Source organism: Lathamus discolor, chromosome 3 (genome assembly GCF_037157495.1).
Source record: "Lathamus discolor isolate bLatDis1 chromosome 3, bLatDis1.hap1, whole genome shotgun sequence".
NCBI classification, from domain to species: Eukaryota; Metazoa; Chordata; class Aves; order Psittaciformes; family Psittacidae; genus Lathamus; species Lathamus discolor.
In genome coordinates, this window is record NC_088886.1 from 134,450,737 (window position 1) to 134,470,261 (window position 19,525).

At 44.0% G+C, this 19,525-nt stretch overlaps 1 protein-coding gene across 1 annotated transcript; it reads right to left on the reverse strand.

Annotated features, from left to right (window-relative positions):
* Positions 1-15,519: 15,519 nt before the first annotated feature.
* On the reverse strand, positions 15,520-18,369 carry LOC136011271 (cytochrome P450 26A1). The gene is made up of 7 exons (XM_065672906.1): positions 18,149-18,369; positions 17,742-17,966; positions 17,359-17,646; positions 17,091-17,240; positions 16,647-16,781; positions 16,294-16,446; positions 15,520-16,118 (listed from the first exon to the last, which is right to left on the reverse strand). Exons 1-7 carry the CDS (start codon positions 18,335-18,337, stop codon positions 15,777-15,779), a joined length of 1,482 nt encoding a protein of 493 aa, XP_065528978.1. The 5' UTR covers positions 18,338-18,369; the 3' UTR covers positions 15,520-15,776.
* Between the last annotated feature and the right edge of the window lie 1,156 nt (positions 18,370-19,525).

A 19,525-nucleotide genomic window follows, 5' to 3' on the forward strand; every position in this document is an offset into this window, starting at 1 on the left:
ACTCACCTTCAGCCTAATCAAGCTTTCTTCAAAAGACGTTCAATTTCACAAAAGATATAACCAAGCCCCCCACTTTCAGACAAGCACCCAAACTCCTGTGTTAAAACCCTGCTTCCTGGCCAGACCAGTGAATGCTTATAATCTTGCTCTGGCACAACTGTTCCAGACAAAGTCAAATTTCTCCCCTGGAGTTGAGCACTCCACCATACCGCTGGAGACTCTGTGGTTAGAAATGCTTTCCCAGCAAGGGGAGAAGCATGCCACCCAGCTAAGGTGTGACTTATATTTCCTAAGTCTTGGATGGCAACTTTCATTAGTAGGCAATTAGATGAAAAGGAGAGAGAATTGCTGTTTTCCCTTTTTCAGGTGATATCTGAACATATCTAGAATAAAAACAATGTAGCTAGGCCCCTGAAGACCTGTAGCTTATTGAGCACAAAGATGGGGCAGATAATACCCTTTTAGACTCCAAGTCCATGCTTCAGATTCCTAAATGCTATGACGAAATTTTAAATAGTAACAAGATAAACAAAGGTAGTCTTGTTATAGGACTCCTGGATAAAGACAAGGTTGTCAGAGAAGTCTCGCAGGAAATTCTGGCTTTATATAGCCTGGCTTTTCAAATTCAAGTGGAGTTTTATTATCAACTCAAATGAGGTGCTCTACATATTATACCTTACTTTTGTACGTAAGATCACATGGCCCCTGTGTTAGACAATGCCATCTTGACATCCTATAATTATTAATTACCAACTAATTTGATTTGACTGTTTTAGCAATTTCTGATGATGTCATCAGTTCAGAGTAAAACACGTAACGGGGATGGTTTTGTTTTGTTGTTTTGTAAAAGTTGGTTAGCTCAGCAAAAAAGTAAAAAAACGCAGCAGCCTACCTATGCTGACAAGAGCCCAGTTCAGATTCACTTCTGAATCGCCACCTAAAATTGCAACCCCTCAGAAGTCAAATTTTTCTTACATTGCCTTCTATATGCTAACATGCATCTTTAATCTTTTTGGTAGTTGACCCAGCACCTAAATATATCAGAATCTAGAGTCTGTAATATTTCTGTGTTCCAACTTTTTTTCATATAAGCAGTTGGATAGGGTACCATGACTTTCAGTTGTAGCACATTAGATGGTGTCAACACAGTAGCTGTTACTGCCTTCACCTGAATGTTACTTGTTTCTGAAGGATTCAGAACTGAGACAACTGGGTACCAGTTTTTCATCAGTAGAACTAGGCAAGCTTTTGATCTCATTATGATCTCCAGAAGCTGCTCCTAAAAGTACACTGGATGTGAAAACTGTCCAGAAATTTACTTCTCTGCTTTTGAAGTGACATAATTAGCTCCTTAGCTTCAACTTGTTCTGCAAAAGCCTTCTGCATGGTGGAGACAATGGGCAAGGACAAGCTAATGTACAGAAGCTGGTCAGGAGGAAGATGTAACACCATCTCTGTTCTTCAGCCTGCGGTTCTCACAGATCCAGTGCTTTTGGATGAATGACCTTGGCTTCTTACAGAAATTGACAGCTGGGGAATAGAAGCCATATACTTCCCAAGAACTTGGAAAATAACCACCCTCTCTGAGGGAAAGGGTTTGATGATCAAAAATGCTTCCTATGAATTTAGCACTGTTATCAGGATGCTAAGCAGATACCATAGTCGTATAAAACTAGAGGGTGTGTTTAGTGCCTAATATCCTCCAAAGAAAAAAAATGTCCTGAATTAAAAATAATCCTTAATCACTCTCACATACCTACAGGTCCAGGTAGAACACACCATTTGTTTAATATGAACATGAAATTCTTCTATCAAGTGCTTAGTCACCCGTAATCCTGAACATATCCGTCTATGTCATAACTGGCGCACACCAACCGGAATGTTGGTCTGGAAAAAAATATATGCCATCAATTACCAATTACATGCTGACATTTTCCTTACTTCATTTGCACTTTCAATTGAAAATGATTAGCCAGCTAAACTATTAATAATGTTGGCCCCCAATACTGTGTATCTTACCGGTTGCACAAAGGCTGTGAGAACGTTCAGCCTTTTCTCTGAAACGCCTGACCCACCAATCACTTTCTGCTACCATAAAATGCTTCTGTTCCGGAATTATGAGCTGAAGTCAGATCCTGTACCTCCACAGTCAGCAGGCAGGGCAGAACCCCTCTCCATGGGGTGGAAAGAAGGGATATGTAATAATTCTTACACTGCTCCCATTACAACAAGCTGACAGTTTGTGCAAGCCTAGGAACCATCCCTTCAATGAATCCTATCTTTTATTCTTCTCACAGTTTAATGGGCAGCTGATATTGATACTATAATTTTGCATTCAAATTAAAATATGTGTAAACAGAGTTCTGGCTTGTGACTCTATTTTTTTTTTTTTCTTGGTGAATATGCATGTAAAAGACTAACAGAAGCAAAAATGTCACCTTCTCCGGAACAACTCAATGTCTCCATTTCTCTGCCTGATGGGATGAAAAACTACGCTAATCCATGACAGATGCTAGTATCATTGCTCAGTGCATTTCTGGAAGATGCTCAAAGTGACAAGCACAGCAAGAGAACCTACACAGAGCATAACAGATGAAAATCTAGCACAGAAAATAGACAGAGCTTTGGACTCAAGCAGCTAACATGAAAGAGTTGTTCTAAGAGGTCTACTTACAACAGTATTTTGGGCACTAGCTTGGCCTGTACACACCAGTGTGACAGGCAATCTCCTCTTCCTAGTGCCAAGACATTCTGATAATAACTTTGAACAGAACGGTCAGGGACATCTGAACAATGTTTAAGACAACTTTTTGGTCACATCACTTCATTGTACACCAATGATAATAATGTCCACCATCCAGTTACGTGTCTTTATAGCTCTTATGATAAAAAACATAGTTCAAAGATACAGAACTCTTCCTGCAGGGGCAGAGAGTGACAAAAAGGCATAGTAAAGGTGACAAGTAAGGAATCATCAATCCCAGGACAGCAACTCAAGCACCATCTGAGCAGTCTGGGACCTACTCAGAATATGTGGAAATCTCTTTTCTCTGCAGTAAAGAGCGGTGAAAAGGGCGCACACATTTGTCAATAGGTAGTGCTGCACTCCATGTCAAAGTGGTGTTATAATTGGCATCCAGCAGCCTCCGCATAAGGCCACATGGTTAGAAGAAATTGCTAAATTATTTGACTTGTAAACCCAGCTTGAAATGCTAACTGCAGAGTATTTGTCTGAGTGATAAACTCTTTAAGGAGAAACCTTTGATCTCCAGTCAAGTAAAGACCCTTAAAAGTCCTGAAGTCTGGAGTAGCCAGCCCTAAAGACCTTTGTTTGCAGCCGTCACTGGAAGAGGGGGAGGGAAAATCGTTTTGCACAGTGATTGCCCAAAAGTTTGGCTTTGCTTGTAAAGCTGGAAGGTGAAAGGCCGTGCTGCTCCCTTCCCTCCCCCCAACAAAAAAAAAGGGTTATCCAGCTTTATGGTATAAAGCAGACCTTAACTTTAAACTAATGACTTGGGCTTAGCAAAGATTGCAATCTGAAAAAACAAAAACAAAACAAAAATGTATAGACAGTTTTCTTGTTCATGAACAAACATTTTAAAGGCAAAATTCGAAGTGGCCTGTGGTGTCCCTTAAGTACCTTGCAATAAATTATTGGTTTCTAGCACTGAAATGGGAGAGTTCAATCTGCATGCTAGTTCTGGTAGAAACACTTACTCACTTTATCACCGAGTTCAGATCAACAGGGCCAAAGCTTGCACGTGTGCTAACTGTCATTCTTCAGCATCACTCAAACTAAAAGCAGCAGTGTTGGGCTGCCACTACAGCCGCCTCAGCAGAGAGGACAGTTGAACCATACGTGAACTCTCTCCTACCACCCCACAGGCAATCTCTAGGGAAGACAGACAGGGTACCTAACTTTTTCTGCCTCCTGAGTTTATTCATGGATAATATTCTTAATTTCCAAAATTCCTTCTGCAACAAGGAACTACAGTTAAAATAAAAATATTTTTTAAAAATCCACCAGGAATTGGTAATTCCCAAGTGCCACTCCTATTACTTCCTCCTGTGTCCTTTCACCACCACCATCCCCTGGACAAAAGTTCACAGCTCACTAGCAATGTCTGTAAACTGCAGATCTTTTACTGCTAGCTTCAGCCTCTGCTGAGCTCCCAAATGGGATGGTGTTGCCTGATGGGGTCATCTGTTTACTTAAAACAGGACTGGGATCAAAAGTTCATTTTCATAGACTGTTAAAGGCCAGTGATAGGCTAACAACTTCAGCCACTGCTGAGTTGGGCTGGATGTGACTTATAGGTGAATGACACCACATGCCAGCCACCCTGTTTCTTACAAGATTTGTTTCAAGTACCTTCCCTATACCTCTCAGGGAATATGGAAACAGCCATCTTCCATACCAATCTAAAAGGTGTACCTGTAGGCAATCTCTGACACATTACCTTCCCCTTAGACGTCACTAGTGATTCATTACAGCATATTTATAGATATCCCACCAGCCACTTGGATTTGTTTCAATGAATCAGTAACAATTTCTGACCAGCAAAGTCTTACCCATCTTCCATATTTTGGTCACAAGGAAAACTCTGAGAGACTTACTGCTTGGACAGCATTAAATATTAAAGTCAGTGCTTGTGATCCAGTCCAAGGGTGAAGGAGAAAGAAAAAAAAATAATTAGAAAAGGTGAAAATTTAATTAATTTTCAAGTCTTTGGGCAGCAGAACTGAAAAAGTGAGCAACAATGCACATTGCTTCCAACAGGCAGACCCCTGGAATGTGGAAGAAATATCGCAGTGAATGATCTTTGGTTTAAAAGCCTGAATTATTTACACTTTTAAATTATTTGATAGTGGGTTTTGCCAATTAGCCACAAAAACTCCAGTTCAATTGAGAGTTAAGGCAAATTTCTACAAAAACAGAAAGGAAGACTTCCTTAATCAAAGAGGGACACTAAAAGCATGCAGCTGAGATATCTGCTGAAGGCCCAGCAGCTCCCTGTAAGAAAAAGCATTTTCTCCTAGAAAAGTGTGAATTTCTTTTTTTGTTTTAACTCTCATGGCACATTAAAACGTTCCAGAGGAAGTGAGGGCCCAGGTCACCAAATCCCACCCTCCTCCACACAGTCACCCAGTGCACAGCTAAATCCAAGAAGGCGTGGAGCCCTGTCTGCAACTTCAGCTGTTAGTCCTTCTCACGCAGGACAGGTCCTGCCCAGCTCTCCAAACTCCTCTCCAAAAAGCCAAAGACTCAGGTCTTTAATGACATGTCGTAAGGCCGTTGCGTGGCGTGTTTTGACTACTTCATCAAATCCATTAGAAAATGCTGAGGAATGGTGTAAACCTGTACCAGACCCTTCTTCAGCTGGAGAAAAACCAGAAAACTTGGAAAGGAGAAGTGGGAAACCCTAGTGCCCTGGGCAGTACCATCACAGCTTAAGGGAATTCTGCAGCCTGTAGGAGTGTGTCTGGTAGCACCCATTAACTGCTCTCAGCATAACAATAGCTCCTCCTCATCTCTGCCCATCCTCCCTGTCCCAGTTAAATGAGCTATTTCCCAGACAAATAAAGACTGGAGAGACTGCCTTCACTAGGGGTAGGAGACTGGGGAAGGGAATTCAGATGGGAGCCTACTGATAGACGTGGGGAGATTGGGCAACCCTGAGCACTGTTATGGGAGATGAGGGGAAAGGGAGAGCCCACCAGTAGGGAACCTCGGTGTGCGGAGCATGAGGGGACACGAAACCACAATTTACCCTCTGTGCAGCGATCTACAGGAGGGAAAGGAAGCCACAGGGGCAGATATTAGGGATCAGGACATGCAGGAGATTAAAGGAGGATGGGGAAGGAGGAGACTGACAAGGAGGTGGCCCTGGTGCCTGCACCGGCTCAGCCTTCAGGAGCTGCAAAGTGCACAAGTGTTCAGTAAAATCAGCAGACATAGGGCTAGGTTTCTGCTCTCCTCACAGTTTTCTTAGCATCCTGATATCCACTCCATAAGAAGAAGTTGAGCAGGCAGAATGGCAGCCACACTGACCTTGTCCCAGGCTGGTGCTTCATCCCACTGTTACCACTTTTGACTGCAAAGGCAATGTGCCTGATTCAGAAGCTTCTTCTGAAATCTTTATACTTCGTCCAGCCTTTGGGAAAAGCACTGTGCTTTAGAGGTGACAGGTCAAACTTCAGCTCCACAGTGTATCTGTTTCTTTGCCTAGTGCAGGTAATGTGAAGATAAACAAGTATTTTACATATTTGCACTGACTTTGTATAGCTAGATGTATAATTATATACATTTGCATAGCGTGTGTAAATATTTCTATTGTCTAATCTGACTGCAGATTTTGTGCTGTCAGAAAAAGCAAGCTGTCACTTTTAAAGAATTCAGAAATTGTTTTTGCTACTTCTGCTGAAAACAACTGTTCCAAAACCACAATCAGCCACAGTGATACACAGTAGGACTTTGGGAAGTAGGAAGTTCAGTATATGAAGAAAGAATAATAAGACAAAGTCTCAATTTGTTAAAAGACATTGTGCCAAAAGTTTCTCTACAGCAATGTTCATTTTAAGAAAATTAAAACAAAACCACTTGGAGTCTGCATCACTGTAAGTCAGATCAAGTCTGATAGCTGTAAAGTAAAAAGCTTTGGGACCATCATTACTGCGGTATCTAACATCTGCAACTCAACAGTGACCTCCTAAGAATCTTTGCAATGGCAGCCACCCTGGGGATTGAATTTACTGTTTTCTCCTGTAAGAGTTTTGTTTACAGCCCTGCTCTGCTCTTCGTGGGAGTGAGAAACAAACCTCTCTGTAAAGTCTGAGCTTGCACCTTTCTTGAAACACTCCAAGTGGCATGAGATGAGGAGAGAAACCCCTCCCATACTGCATGGCTACTTGCTTGGTTGGCAGAGCTGTGTTAGGGGTGAGTCCTGCAGAGACTCATCTTCAGGCTCTCCTTTAAAGCAGGGGAAGGCTCCCTGGGAAGCAACTGTCAGTGAGAACACTGTCCTGATGGCACCTCTAGCCACCCAGAGGGCAGGGCCAGGACACGTGGTGGCAGTCTGGCATGTTCCGAGAAGGGCTCTGGTTTAGTAACACCAGTTGTGAGGTCTGCCCTGTTTTGCAGAAGATGATCTGTAATGTTGCATCCTGCCCAAATCTTTCACACCAATCCTTTCCCTGCTTATGCCTTTCCTAAGCCTACCACTGTCCTGCATTCACAGTCAAACTACAGAGTAGGATCTTTCGGCATGACAGATAGCCTGATGCTGAAAGTGTGGCCTCATGAGCCACTGCAACAAAAATCCTGTTTTATCAAAAATTGTTCATTGCCATCAATATTCAGAAACTAGGAGATTAATGCACCACTATATTGTCACAACCCAAAGAGAGCAGAGAGCCTTGGGGATGACAATGAAAGCATATTTGGGAACATTTTGATGTTGAGACCTCCTCAAAGATAATTCTCTGCTGAAAAGATGAAGCTGATCAACACTGCAATCAGAACACTACTGGCAGGCGCTGACTCAGACATCTCCTGATATTTCCTTCTCAATCCAGCCACTCCTGAACTCCCTATTACACATGTACTGATGCTTCTGTACGCAGGACAAGCTTGCTTGTACATGCAACTCTGCCCATCCTTTCTGCAGGCTGCAAGAGCAAGGAAGTTAGCTGAGGGTGTACTTACAGGAACACTTACAGGAGAGAGTTTGCAGCTCAGTTTCCCCCTTTTCTCTTCCAAGTACACTCTCTCTTCAACAAGCACCTTCTTAACATAGCTGTGATTTTCTTTTCCTCTTCATGGTGTAATACGTGCTGAATTTTGATGAGACAAACCCAGGTGCAGCTCATGGCATTTATTTACTTAAAAGCAAATGCAACATTTCAGTAAGTATTTTGGAGTTATGGAGAAGAGTGCTAGGTCAGCTGTTTCTCTCAATCCCGATTGAGGTCTCATATTTTTATGTGATCAATTTAAGCAAATACTTGCCTTGAATACACAACTGTGGGGTTGTTTTTTTCCAAGATATTCCAGACACTTTTGGTCTTGCATTAAAGTTAATGTTAGGTCTTTATATAATTCATACAGTAGCCACAGGCACACACACACACAAAAAGTTAATTTTTTAACTGTAGCTTTCCTCTTTTTATGTTTGCAATTTCAATTAGCTGTTCTAAATAACTGACAACATGGAATATAAAACATTCCTGCAACAATGTAGGTCTAACAGCAATTACGTTGATTTACTCTGGACCATGTTAAGTTCAGGGAGTAGGATAAAGAGACAGGAGTTTAAAACTTCTTTCACACTGATGTAATAAATTCAGTACATTGCTTTAAAGTTAGGGCAAAATAGCTGGTAACTGAAAGTCAAAAAACCCCTTGTTTTGTTTTCCACTGTGATAGAAAACAATAGATTATGGGAAAGTTCTTCAGAAGGTGATCAGAGGAAAAGTTCACCAGCATCTATCATGGACTGTGTCTCTGTGGCCTGCTGGGATAGGAGGGAGGGACATAAAGGTGTCAGCAGTTGAACTGATACGGTAAATCACAGTCGGGCTAGTAAAGCGCAATGGCAGCCTAGTGTAAATGCCTTCAGACTTCTATTTCTTCCCTGAGGTTGTACTCGGGACACGTCCCCTCTTTGTGACCTTATCTCTAGGGCAGTGGGTTGTGCACTGGTCTCTCCTCTTTAGTTCAGGAGGACTAATCCATTTGCAGGTTAATAAAAGGTGAAAAGAACAATCATCAAGGAGCCACCAAAATAAACAAGTAGTACCTTTGACTGCTTAAGGATTCCCAGTTTTCCTCATCAGCTTGCTCAGCCTGTCTCCCCCCTTTCTTTCTAAATACTTCAATAATAAATATATCTGTTAACTATTGACTAAAAATAAAAGGAAAAAAGTACCAACAGTATGCAAAATAAGAGAACTACAAGACTGCTCCTTAAGAAGTGAATGTTTCCACTTTGCAGGCATGTAACTTGTCTCCATAAAATACACTTTTATGTGTACATCAGCACAGTTAAAGCTGTGATTTTTTTCTAGAAATTCTGACCAACAATAAGTGCATTTCAGTGACCAGCGTGCTCTCAGTCCCAGTTAGAGGAAAGAGTCCCTCGGAAATGTCACAAATCTGCGCCATTTCATACAATGAGCAAAAAGGTCACGACATGCCATTACTTCAAGCAATCTGTTGATAAGATTGATGAACTTTTCTCTTTAACTGCTAGATTTATAATACATGTGCTAACTTGCTGCAGTGCTATAGGCAGCATTATTAACATCAATAATGTATATTTAATATAAGGACACAAAGAGCAAGAGAAGTCGGGACAAGAAGGATGACACTACGTTGAAAATCACCTGTGTGTTATGCAGTCAGGGCTGTGGCGCAGCACCAGAGCAGTGGGGCTGTTTGCCTCGTTGGTGGCTTCCCTTTGTTCCCGCCCTATCTCCTATTCTTGTCAAAGTTAAGGACAATTCACAAAAGAGGAGGCTATTGCCAGGTCAGGGAGCAGTTTCCGATTGCTCTGTGGTCCCTAGACTTCCAAGGGAAGCCTCAGAGAGAATCTGTGTGTTTTATGAGTAAGTGTATGATGTAAACTTGTAAGTGGAAAAAAACCCAATTCATGAAGTCTGGCACTACTATAGCTAGCAGGGCACTATCCAGTCCCCTCCTTCTTTTCCCATAGGATACAGGCAGGTTGCTAATTCAGAGGGGCCTAGATATAAAATAAAGGTTATTAGGTAAAGCATACCACAGCCCATTGCTTCTTTCAGTCAATTAAGTCAGCAAGCCAAGAAACCCAAGATCATCATTATTCCACTGCAGATTCGGATCTAATCCTGAAAAGATGTTTGTTCTGTTGACATTTTACTCAGAAAAGCAGTATATTTCTGAGATAGATATAGATACATCAAATTAATGTTTAAATTAAAAATTTATAACACCTAAAGAAGAAGGGGGAAAAAAACAAAACCCAAACAAACAAACCCAAACAAAACCAAAAAAACCCTAATTTGGTGCTCTTCCCTCTAAATAGTAATTCCTGGAGGAAGCTGTTTCATTTAAAGCAGCGTTAACTAAGGTGACTTAACACGGTCTTGGTAAATGTGTGCCTGGGCACATCTCTTCCTTAAACTGTCTCAGCTGTACCTAGACCATGGCTCAGGACATAGATCTTTATATTGACACTGAAAGTTACAGCTTTCAACCACCTCAAAGTTACTGACCTGCCTCCTACCTGAAAGAGTGCAAATGGGCCTGCCTTTTGGTTAGTTTTATCTCTGGAGAGATCCTTTGAGGGGCCCTCAGCTCTGGAATTTATTCCCCCTTTGCTCAAAAACAGCCTCGAACAATCTTTGACCTTCTGGGTAAGCTGTGAGGCCCAAATCCAAGGATTTTTTCTGGGAGAGGCATAAGAAAGGTTGGCATATGTGGGTGTGGTAGGAAAGCATGTTGTCAATAGATGATTTAGTCTTTGGTTTATGATTTTCTCGTGTTGTGGCAGTTATCCTGTAAACTCAACCCATAGAGACTTCAGCTTTTCTAAATGGTCATAAATTGGAAGAAAAAAATGCATTGAAATCAACCAGTGTACGAATGCTTGTGTGGTTGTGAACAAAATGACCTAGCAAACAAGTACATCATAAGTCATTTGCTAAAATGATCCTTCTAGCCTTGCAAATCACACACGTTCCGCATGTGTCTCTGGGGCACTAACAGCACACACAAGACAGTGTTGTTGGGACTGCTGACAAAGGCACAACTAACACTTTAATTAACTGAGAATACTTAATATGTTGCCCTGTCTATGTTGCAACTGAAAGGCGAGCTGTAAAAACCTACTAAAACAGTACTATTTTGTCCTACTACCAAAATTCTCATTGTCACCTTTTAAATATTTTAATCTGAGATTCTTCAAAAGCTGTCTCTACTGTTCTTGCTTTTTGGATGTAAACAGATTTGTTAAATATTGTATTTCTAACCCACTGACAAAGTTACATTCATTTACATAACTTAATGAAGGCTGCATTATTCATTGAGCTTCTCATGTAACATTTTTCATAAGACATTATTAAACAAGTGAAGCAAGCCAGTCTAGTAATGAGTCTTCTCTAAACTTGCTGCCAGTTATGTTTCCTTTCTCCTAATCTATCACTCTAATGGTTGCAACCAACAAACTTTTAAATCTTTGCTGCTAATGTTTTGCATTGCATGCTGGATGTATAACTTGACAGAGAATTTACAATAAACCACCTGGCAAACTATCCAGATTAACAAATGCTTAACAAACCTACGCACTCTTTTTTGTTATAATAGAGAAGACAACTACATGTAACATAGTACCTTTAAACCATAAATAAAGTAACTACTTTGGGTCTGGAACATAATGCTACTGAGAAGTATGTCCCAAACACAAAATTTGTGACTGCCTTCCATAGGTTCAAAAACATTGCCAAAAAGTCCATAGATTGAAGTTTGGTTTACGTGAATGTTCAGTGGAGACACAGACTTCCATGGGATCCTGTAGTCCTGCATGGGATCCTGTTGGACTGTTATAGGAAAGACATTGTGTCGTAATTTTAAGGGAAAAATAATCTGCAATGGGTTGCTTGCACTTGGGCTATTTAATCTGTACTTGGGACTAAGTCAACGTAGCTGGATTTTCAGGGAGCCTAAGCAGTGCAGCTCCATTTGAGACAAACAGAAAATGCTGAGAATTTATACCTCATAAAAAGAAATTCCAATGCTTAAAACAAAGAGAGGGATGGATCTTGGGGTCTAACTTTACGCACATTCGTTTTAAATGACCAGGGCATATTCTTTTATCAGCATCCACCCTGAACGCTTCTGCCAACGTGTAGAATTAAAAAAACACAACTGTGTTCTGTTCTCAAAGATTACTAGGTGCAGATTTGTAAAAACAGCTCTAAAAACTTCCTACAGCACTTGGGAAAGTACCGCTTGAAAGCCAAAAATTGAATATTGTGCATATTAGTAAGTATTTTTCCTGGTACCTCTCCAAAGGTTATTCTAAATCACTGACGAGGATAAAATAAAAAATCATAATAGATCGTAATGGGGTAGAAAGAAGGACAACCGTTTTGTCGGCCTCTCATTTTGCAAGGTCCAGGAAGAGACTCACGTAAAAAAGAAAATGTCAGAAAAGTGAGTGCAAAACCTTAAGCATGCAAAGCTTCAAATTATACCGTCCCTTCAATAAGTGCTTTCAAGAATCAAAAGAAAAAAGCCAATCCTTTCGTAGCGCAACTCCTGAAAGCAACATAAAAGTAACATGCTCTCATTTCACTAGGACAAAATATATAAAACTGATTGGATTATCTTTGATCAATCAATTTTTTTTTTTCCAGGAAGTTTTTAGCATTCACTTGCACATTCGTTCTCACTCATATAACCATTGCCAAAATTCACTATTGCCTCTTCTGACCTTATGCATTAATACTATTCCCTTTCAATCAGGAATTGATTTATCAAGTAGCATTCCTCAATGTCAACTTTTACCAGTGTCATTCTTTAATGTTATTTTTATTCAAGAATGAATGTATGTTGTTAAGAACCACACATTTACATACATTCGTGTGGGTGTAGGAGAAGTGTGGGTGCCAGTAACCCACCTTACTCTCAGAATAAAAACAGCATGCTGCATATAAATAACCAGGGCTTACTCCAGGACCAAAGGATAGCACCTACTCAACTGCGTGCATTTTTCCAGAGAGAGAACTTGTCAAATACTTTTCTTTTAAATTACAGGTTAACTATGAGGAGGAATATGAAATACCCCAAAAAGGCCCAATTAAAAGGAGTGAGCGCTCCTCACCAGATCTGGCCCTTTAATGTGTTTCAGCTTGTGAGCCTTGGAGCACAAGTGGCTTTCAGCAGCACATGGTAACACTTGCAAAAGGAGAGCTAGAGCATGGCTCTAGGAGCTACCTGTTAACCGTGGAGCAGGCTGGTGTGGCTGCTTCTTGCCTCTTTCATCTCTGCTGCAGCACCCCGGCACTAATAAATAACATTCACGCAGAGAGCTGGAGAGATGCATGACCTGGTCTGCCCAAAAAGGAACTATTTTTTGGTAGATAATTTTTTAGCAAGATAAGTTCATGGATCCATCATAACAAAAGGGGTAGAAGCCAAAGGTGCAGGAGCTAGGCAGACCCTAAATAGCAGCCACAGTCTCAGTATGTGCCCACATCAGCTGCTGCTGAGCGGGCAAAGCTACATAATCATACCAGAGCTCACCTGAAACTGGTCTGCAGCCAACATCTAAGCTGTCAAAATAACAGCTGCATAGAGGAGATTAGCAGGGGTTGTAAAACCTGCTCAAGAAGTTGGGCAAATATTTTAGCAATTAACCCACACTGAGCTCCATATTACTGCAGCTACGCTGCTACCATTTATTGGGATGGCTTGTTTAAAGCTAGCTCCAAAACGCCTAAATTACACAGCAGTGACAGACCATTTAACTACAGAGACAAATTATACAGCGGCAGTGCCTAACATCAGTTACTTTGTCATGATTTACAACAGCTGAGGATGTGCCCCCAGATGTCCAGACAATATAAAATTAAATATATGATTTTTTTTCTCTAAACGTAAAAGACTTACAAAGTTGACTCAAAAATAAAAAAGGAAACAGATAAATGCATATATGACCTTAGACTTACACCATGAAAGAGTGTTCATATTCTCCATATTATCTGGACAGCACTTAGATACCCATTCTTTATAAAAACAAAATGTAAACTAAAAAAGTTCCCACATATAAGACTTCAATTAAAAACAATAAAAAACAGTTTAGTATAAATTAAAGAATACCAGCATCTATTTGCATTTGTAGAATGTTGTAATGTTAAGGCATAAAACGTTAATGAAGGATACCAAGGCAAGAGTCTTGCTGGTCTCTAGATTTCAGGTCACCTCCAAATCAGGAACAAGGTTTGCAGTTTTATGGTACTATATTTGTAATAAGACATCTTAAACTGAGATCATTTATCAAATCCCTGGAAAACATAATTGTACAAGAAGTATGAAAAGTAAAAATTATTTAAGATTTTGAACATTGCCAAGAAGACTCAAGCAGGATTTAAAAATATCTTTTGTATTTTAAGACTACAAAAATTGAATATGAAAATGTCTTGATAGTCATGCTCATACACAAGCTGTACCTAAGGTCTTACATTAAAAGCTTATGTATTTTAAATGTTAGCTGGAAACACATCAAATATATTCTAAAAACATTCCTTAAAAAAAAAAAATAAAGATCCAAACCCTCATATATGCTATTAGACACCTGCAGTGATTTTGAGCAACTTAACTCCATCCTTAATTTTGACCTTGGGAGAACATAATGAAAAAGGTGCTATTTTCCAGAAGCAAACAGAAAATTAAATTATTCTATACGGTGCTATAAGTACTCATGACACTGAATTACATTGGTTTACTTTGTAGATGTTTATAAAACTAGCCTATGTTGTTTGACTTTTAAGGGAAGACTAATAGGTGTAGTAATGGGGGGGGGGGGGGAAGACCTTACGGTTAAGCCAAAACAGAGGTCATGCCTAGGGCATTTTATCTGCCCTGCTTACACACCCCCAGGGAATTGCATCTCAACAGTTGATTCCCTGTTAATCAATTCACATTAGTGCCTCCCTTTTAGTTTTCACTTTGCTGAATTCCAGGAAAGAAGTTCTTAAACCAAATGCATGCTCTATCTGTGACCTAGTCAGAGCTGTTGCATTTCAAGAAGAAATCAGCAGATTTTATTTGCTCTACCAACTGATAAGAGACACCTTCGTAAGTAAAGTTTCATAGCCAGCAGACTCAACACAGAACGAGATCCAGTGGTCTGTTTACAGAGGTCAGCAGTAATATGGGAGGAGAGGACATTTATGGGGTTTTTTTCCCCTCAACCTGTTTTCTATAGTTACAGAGAAAGACTCCTGTAATACATTAGTCTTCTGCTTCTCTTTACTTTTGTATTTACTATGGCTCAAGATTATGTACTTGATAAGGAGACCTGTAGCACTTGCTATCACTCCATACTCTTTTCAGTAAGCACGAGTATGTTTTTGCACTGCTCTTGCCACTTATAGGCTAAAACTTAAAACAATTTACTATTCAGAAGTGAGAACCACACTGGGAGTGGGAGGCAGCGGAGAGTTTTGAGCATAGAAATAGCAAATAACGCGTTCACAAAAGCAGATCTGACTTTACAACCAAACCCTTCAGACCCACTGATTAAGCTACTATTTAGCATACACACAGATCTTCATACAGAGGATCATCAAAAATAAACTTTATTATCAAACTCAAAATTCACACATTAAACACAAGATCTAGACACAAATAATACTGACAACATTCTGAAACAGTAACCATTTTAGATAATTCAGATGAGTAGCCAGTTACCATTGTTTCAAATGTCTTTAAGAATATTTAATACATACACCATTGTGAAACATCTTCAAATGCTTAGCTGGCCAGCTTTCAATAAGACTTAAATAGGGGAAAACTTATTTCTATAGAAATAACATTATCTAATTATGAATCAGAGACCCATAATTGTAGTGCTTGGGGAAAAAATATCATAGCCTTTTGAAATATTTGAAGTCATAAATAACTATTGTACATTTACAAATTTAAATAGTTAAAGGCCTTCGTTACTATAAAAAGTTACTATGTACACATTAGATGCTATGGAGAAATCCAGCCAAAGGCAAGCGTTGAGCTCTCAGATTTGGCCACTGAAACCTATGAATTTGGTAGGCAGGTTGTCCACAGGGTACACTATGGGGCCAGTTTTCATTGTAGGAGGTCCATTCAGCAGCTGCCAGTCACAGCTCCGTGCCAACTCCACCGTAAATATTTTCAGAAGGACTTTTGCAAACTCTTTGCCCACGCAGCTCCTCAAGCCGCCACCAAAAGGAATGAAACTGAACCTAGATGAATCCTCTGGAGATGGAGACATGAAGCGATCCGGGTTAAATTCCTCCTTGTTGGTAAAGAGATCTGCCACATCATGAGTATCGCAGATACTGTAAATAACATTCCAACCTTTAGGGATCTGGTAACCCTATCAAAAGAAGGGAAAGGAGACATAAAGTGTTAGATAAGGTGAAGTGTCAGTACAGGACACATTGGTGCACCCCACCTCTTCTCCTAGCTTCCTGCAGGTCATCCAAAGGCGGATGAGCTACATGAATGCACTAGTACTTTGCTCTGAGGAGTTAAGCCCAAGCCCCACTTACATTTAACTCAAGGGTCTTGAGTGCAACTCGAAATCCTCCAGGAACAGGTGGGCTCAGCCGGAGGGTCTCTTTGATGACACAGCCTGTGTACTTCAGCTGCTCCAAGACCTCCATGTCCAGCTGCTTCTCTTGGTTGGGACTGCACAGTAACCCCTAGAAAGGAAGATGCTGCCATGACATTTACTGAGCAGGCAGGTAGGGGTCCTGGCACCCCTCAGAAAATGGTGTTTACCTGCCTCCTCCCAAAAGCAGGGCACCAGCTGGGTCAGAGGGAACCCAGTCTGGGACACCTTTCCTGGAGGTACCTTCCCACTGCCCCCTTCCTGTGAAATGGCTCTGAGGGAGGCACGCACCTTCACCTGCAGCTCTTTCCTCACTTTCTGCAGGACATCTTGGTGGAGCCCTAGGAAGGCAATCAGTGACGTGGCAGCACTAGCAGTGGTTTCGTGGCCCCCAAACAGCAGCTCTGTAGCAGACTCCTTCAGCTCCTGACACAGAGGAGGAGTAAAACAGGGCTTGAACATAATATCTCTACCAGGCCCATTATGCCACTTTTACAACACTGTTCACTCCTAGACTGAAGCAGACACCTAGGGATCAGGAGGGAGGTGATGCTTATGCTCCCTGTGGATATGGCTCCTTATCCAGCAGTTTGGTTGCAGCCTCTGCACACCAATGCACTACACAAGCTGGGAAAGGGAGCACCTCCTGCCCTCTCGTTTTGGCCCCAGAAGATAAGTGTAATGCTGACAGAAGGGCTGGAGGAAAGGAACAGATCTAGCCCTGGGGAACCTCACCTGCATGTTGAGCTGCCCCCCATTGCCCTGTGTGTGCTCCATAAGCAGCTGCAGCGCATCCTTGTAGCCACTCTGAGGCTCCTTGCGGGCCATCTTGGCACGGATATTCTCCTCTATCTTGGCATGGATGATGTTCCGTGCCCGCAAGCCCTGTCCAAGAAGCAGGGAGAGCAACATGGGACTTGAGCGGTACTGCCATCCCTCCCGGCCATTCTCAGCTGCCCTGGTTGCAGAGGCACCACTCTCCTCCCCACCCCGCAATCCTTACCCGGTAGAGCCCGCTGAAAGGCACATCTATAGGGAGGGAAAAGAGGTTGCGGATCATCTCCTCAAAGGCAGCCACCAGCTGCTGCTCGCCGTCGGGGCTGGCCTGAGAGGGCTGGAAGCCCAGGAGGATCCTCATAGCGATGCGAAACATGAGGCGCTTCACCTCGGGGTACACTAGCAGGCAGGGCCCTGTGGCACCCAGCCACCGCGCCAGGCAGGCACTCACCTCCTCCTGGATGACGGGCACGTAGTGCTGCAGGGCGTCCCGGGAGAAGGCCTGCATGATCACCTGCCCGGCAGGACAAGGAGAAGGAAGGGGACACAGGCTAAGCCGCTGCCCCCGGCGCGGCCGCACCCGCTCCCCGCCAGCCGTCGGGGCCGTACCTTTTTGCGGTGCTTGTGCTGCCCGTTGTGGAGGTTGGAGAGGCAGCCCGAGCCCAGGATGGTGCGCACCGATGAGGGCCACTGCACGGAAACGAGCCGGTGCTCGCCCAGCAAGATATGCCGCACGTTCTCGGCTCCCATCACCCGCACGGTGGGCCGCCCGAATAGGTGCGTCTTGTAGATGAAGCCGTATTTCCTGCGCTTCATCTGCAGAAATTTACGCCTCTGTCCGGAAGAAGGGAGGGAATAACAAAATAAATGTTAAACGAAGTAAAGAAAGGAGCATGAAAAGCACCTCTTTCCCACCTGGGCACGGGAGCCCGCCAAGCTGCTGGTCTTCCCCCTCCCTTGCAGCCAGAGGAGGAGCCGAGGACTTCTCCACTCCCCGCGGCATCACCTCGCCTTACCTGCAGCACCATCTGCAGCGTCTCCCCGAAGAAGGGGAGCCCCATGGTGCCCGGGGGCAGCGGGAGCGGGCAGCTGGGGTCGCGGCCGCTCACGCAGTACAGGTCCCAGAGCTTGACAGCGGCCAGAAAGAGCAGCAGGGGCAGCAGGAAGGTGCACAGGACGCTGGCAACGAGGGCGGAGAAGCCCATGGCTAGGCAGCAAGTCCAGCCTGGCCCCCCGGGAGCTCCGAGTGCGCGGGCCAGGCTCGCCGCTGTCCGCCTTTTATACCCTTCCCAGGTTGCTGCCCACCCTACCTTGGTCGATATATTAGTTCACCCAAAGTTCATCTTTAATTGCGGATTGTGGCCTGGCTCCTCCCCCGAAATCTTTAACTATTTGCTTTGCGCGGCGCATCCCGCCCGCCGCAGACAGCAGCCGGGGGAGGAAAGGTGCTGCCGGGCGCGGCGGCCGCCGCTCCGGGCTCGTTCCCGCAGCACCGCTCTCAGCGAGCGGGCAGCTGATGCCGCCGACAGCTGGGGACCGGCCACCTCCTCGGATTTGTCACCGATGCTCGCTAGAGACCAGCAGGATGCATCGAGCAATGTCTTGCTCCAGCACCCGGGGACCCTGCTGCCCGGGGATACCTACCTCCGGGGACACTCCCCGACCGGTGCCGCTGCGCTCCGCAAGCTACGGAGCTCCTTCGCCCACCCGCTCTTGTCGCCGGCTGGGAACGGCGAGCCAGCGGCCAGCGCCGCGGTCCAGCCGCGGACCGGACGGAGCGGGCAGTCCCCCATGTTGGGGGAGCCCGGCGGGCCACGGGACAGAGCTGCAGATGTGCCGCCACATCGGTGGAGGAAGCTCCGCTGTCCTCTCGTTCACCTCGAAAGGCCCGGCTTGTATTTCTGCCTGCCGCGGAGAAAGGAGCTGCGGGCTTGCAGTCCGTCTCAGCCTCCCGAGGCAGGTTCAAGCGCGGGTCACTGAGGGAAAGGGAGGTGAGCGAGGAAAGGAAACACCAAACCCTCCGTGCCCGGCTCTTCTCCCCGGGACCTGCTGCCCGCCCGTTTCTGGGGCTCGCCGGTATTCCGCGGCCGTCGGGGCTGCAGCGGCCTGGAAGACGCGCTCAGCACCGGACTGGCACCCTGCCGGCTGCCGCATCGCGGAGAGGCTCCCTCCTGGAGCCGGCGGGCAGGCACCGATGGCTGCTCTATGGAGAGGAGAGGCGTCTGCCGGCAGGAGCGGCCGGCGGGGCCGCGGGAAGGCTGCTTTCGCTGGGGCTGCCGCCGTGTCCCTGCGCAAGAGGCGCCGTCCGGGGGACGCGGTCGCTAGGGAAGGAGCGCCTGGCGCGGACCACAGCTGCAGGGCAGCGGAGGGAAGGACGGGGACGCGGGGCGCTC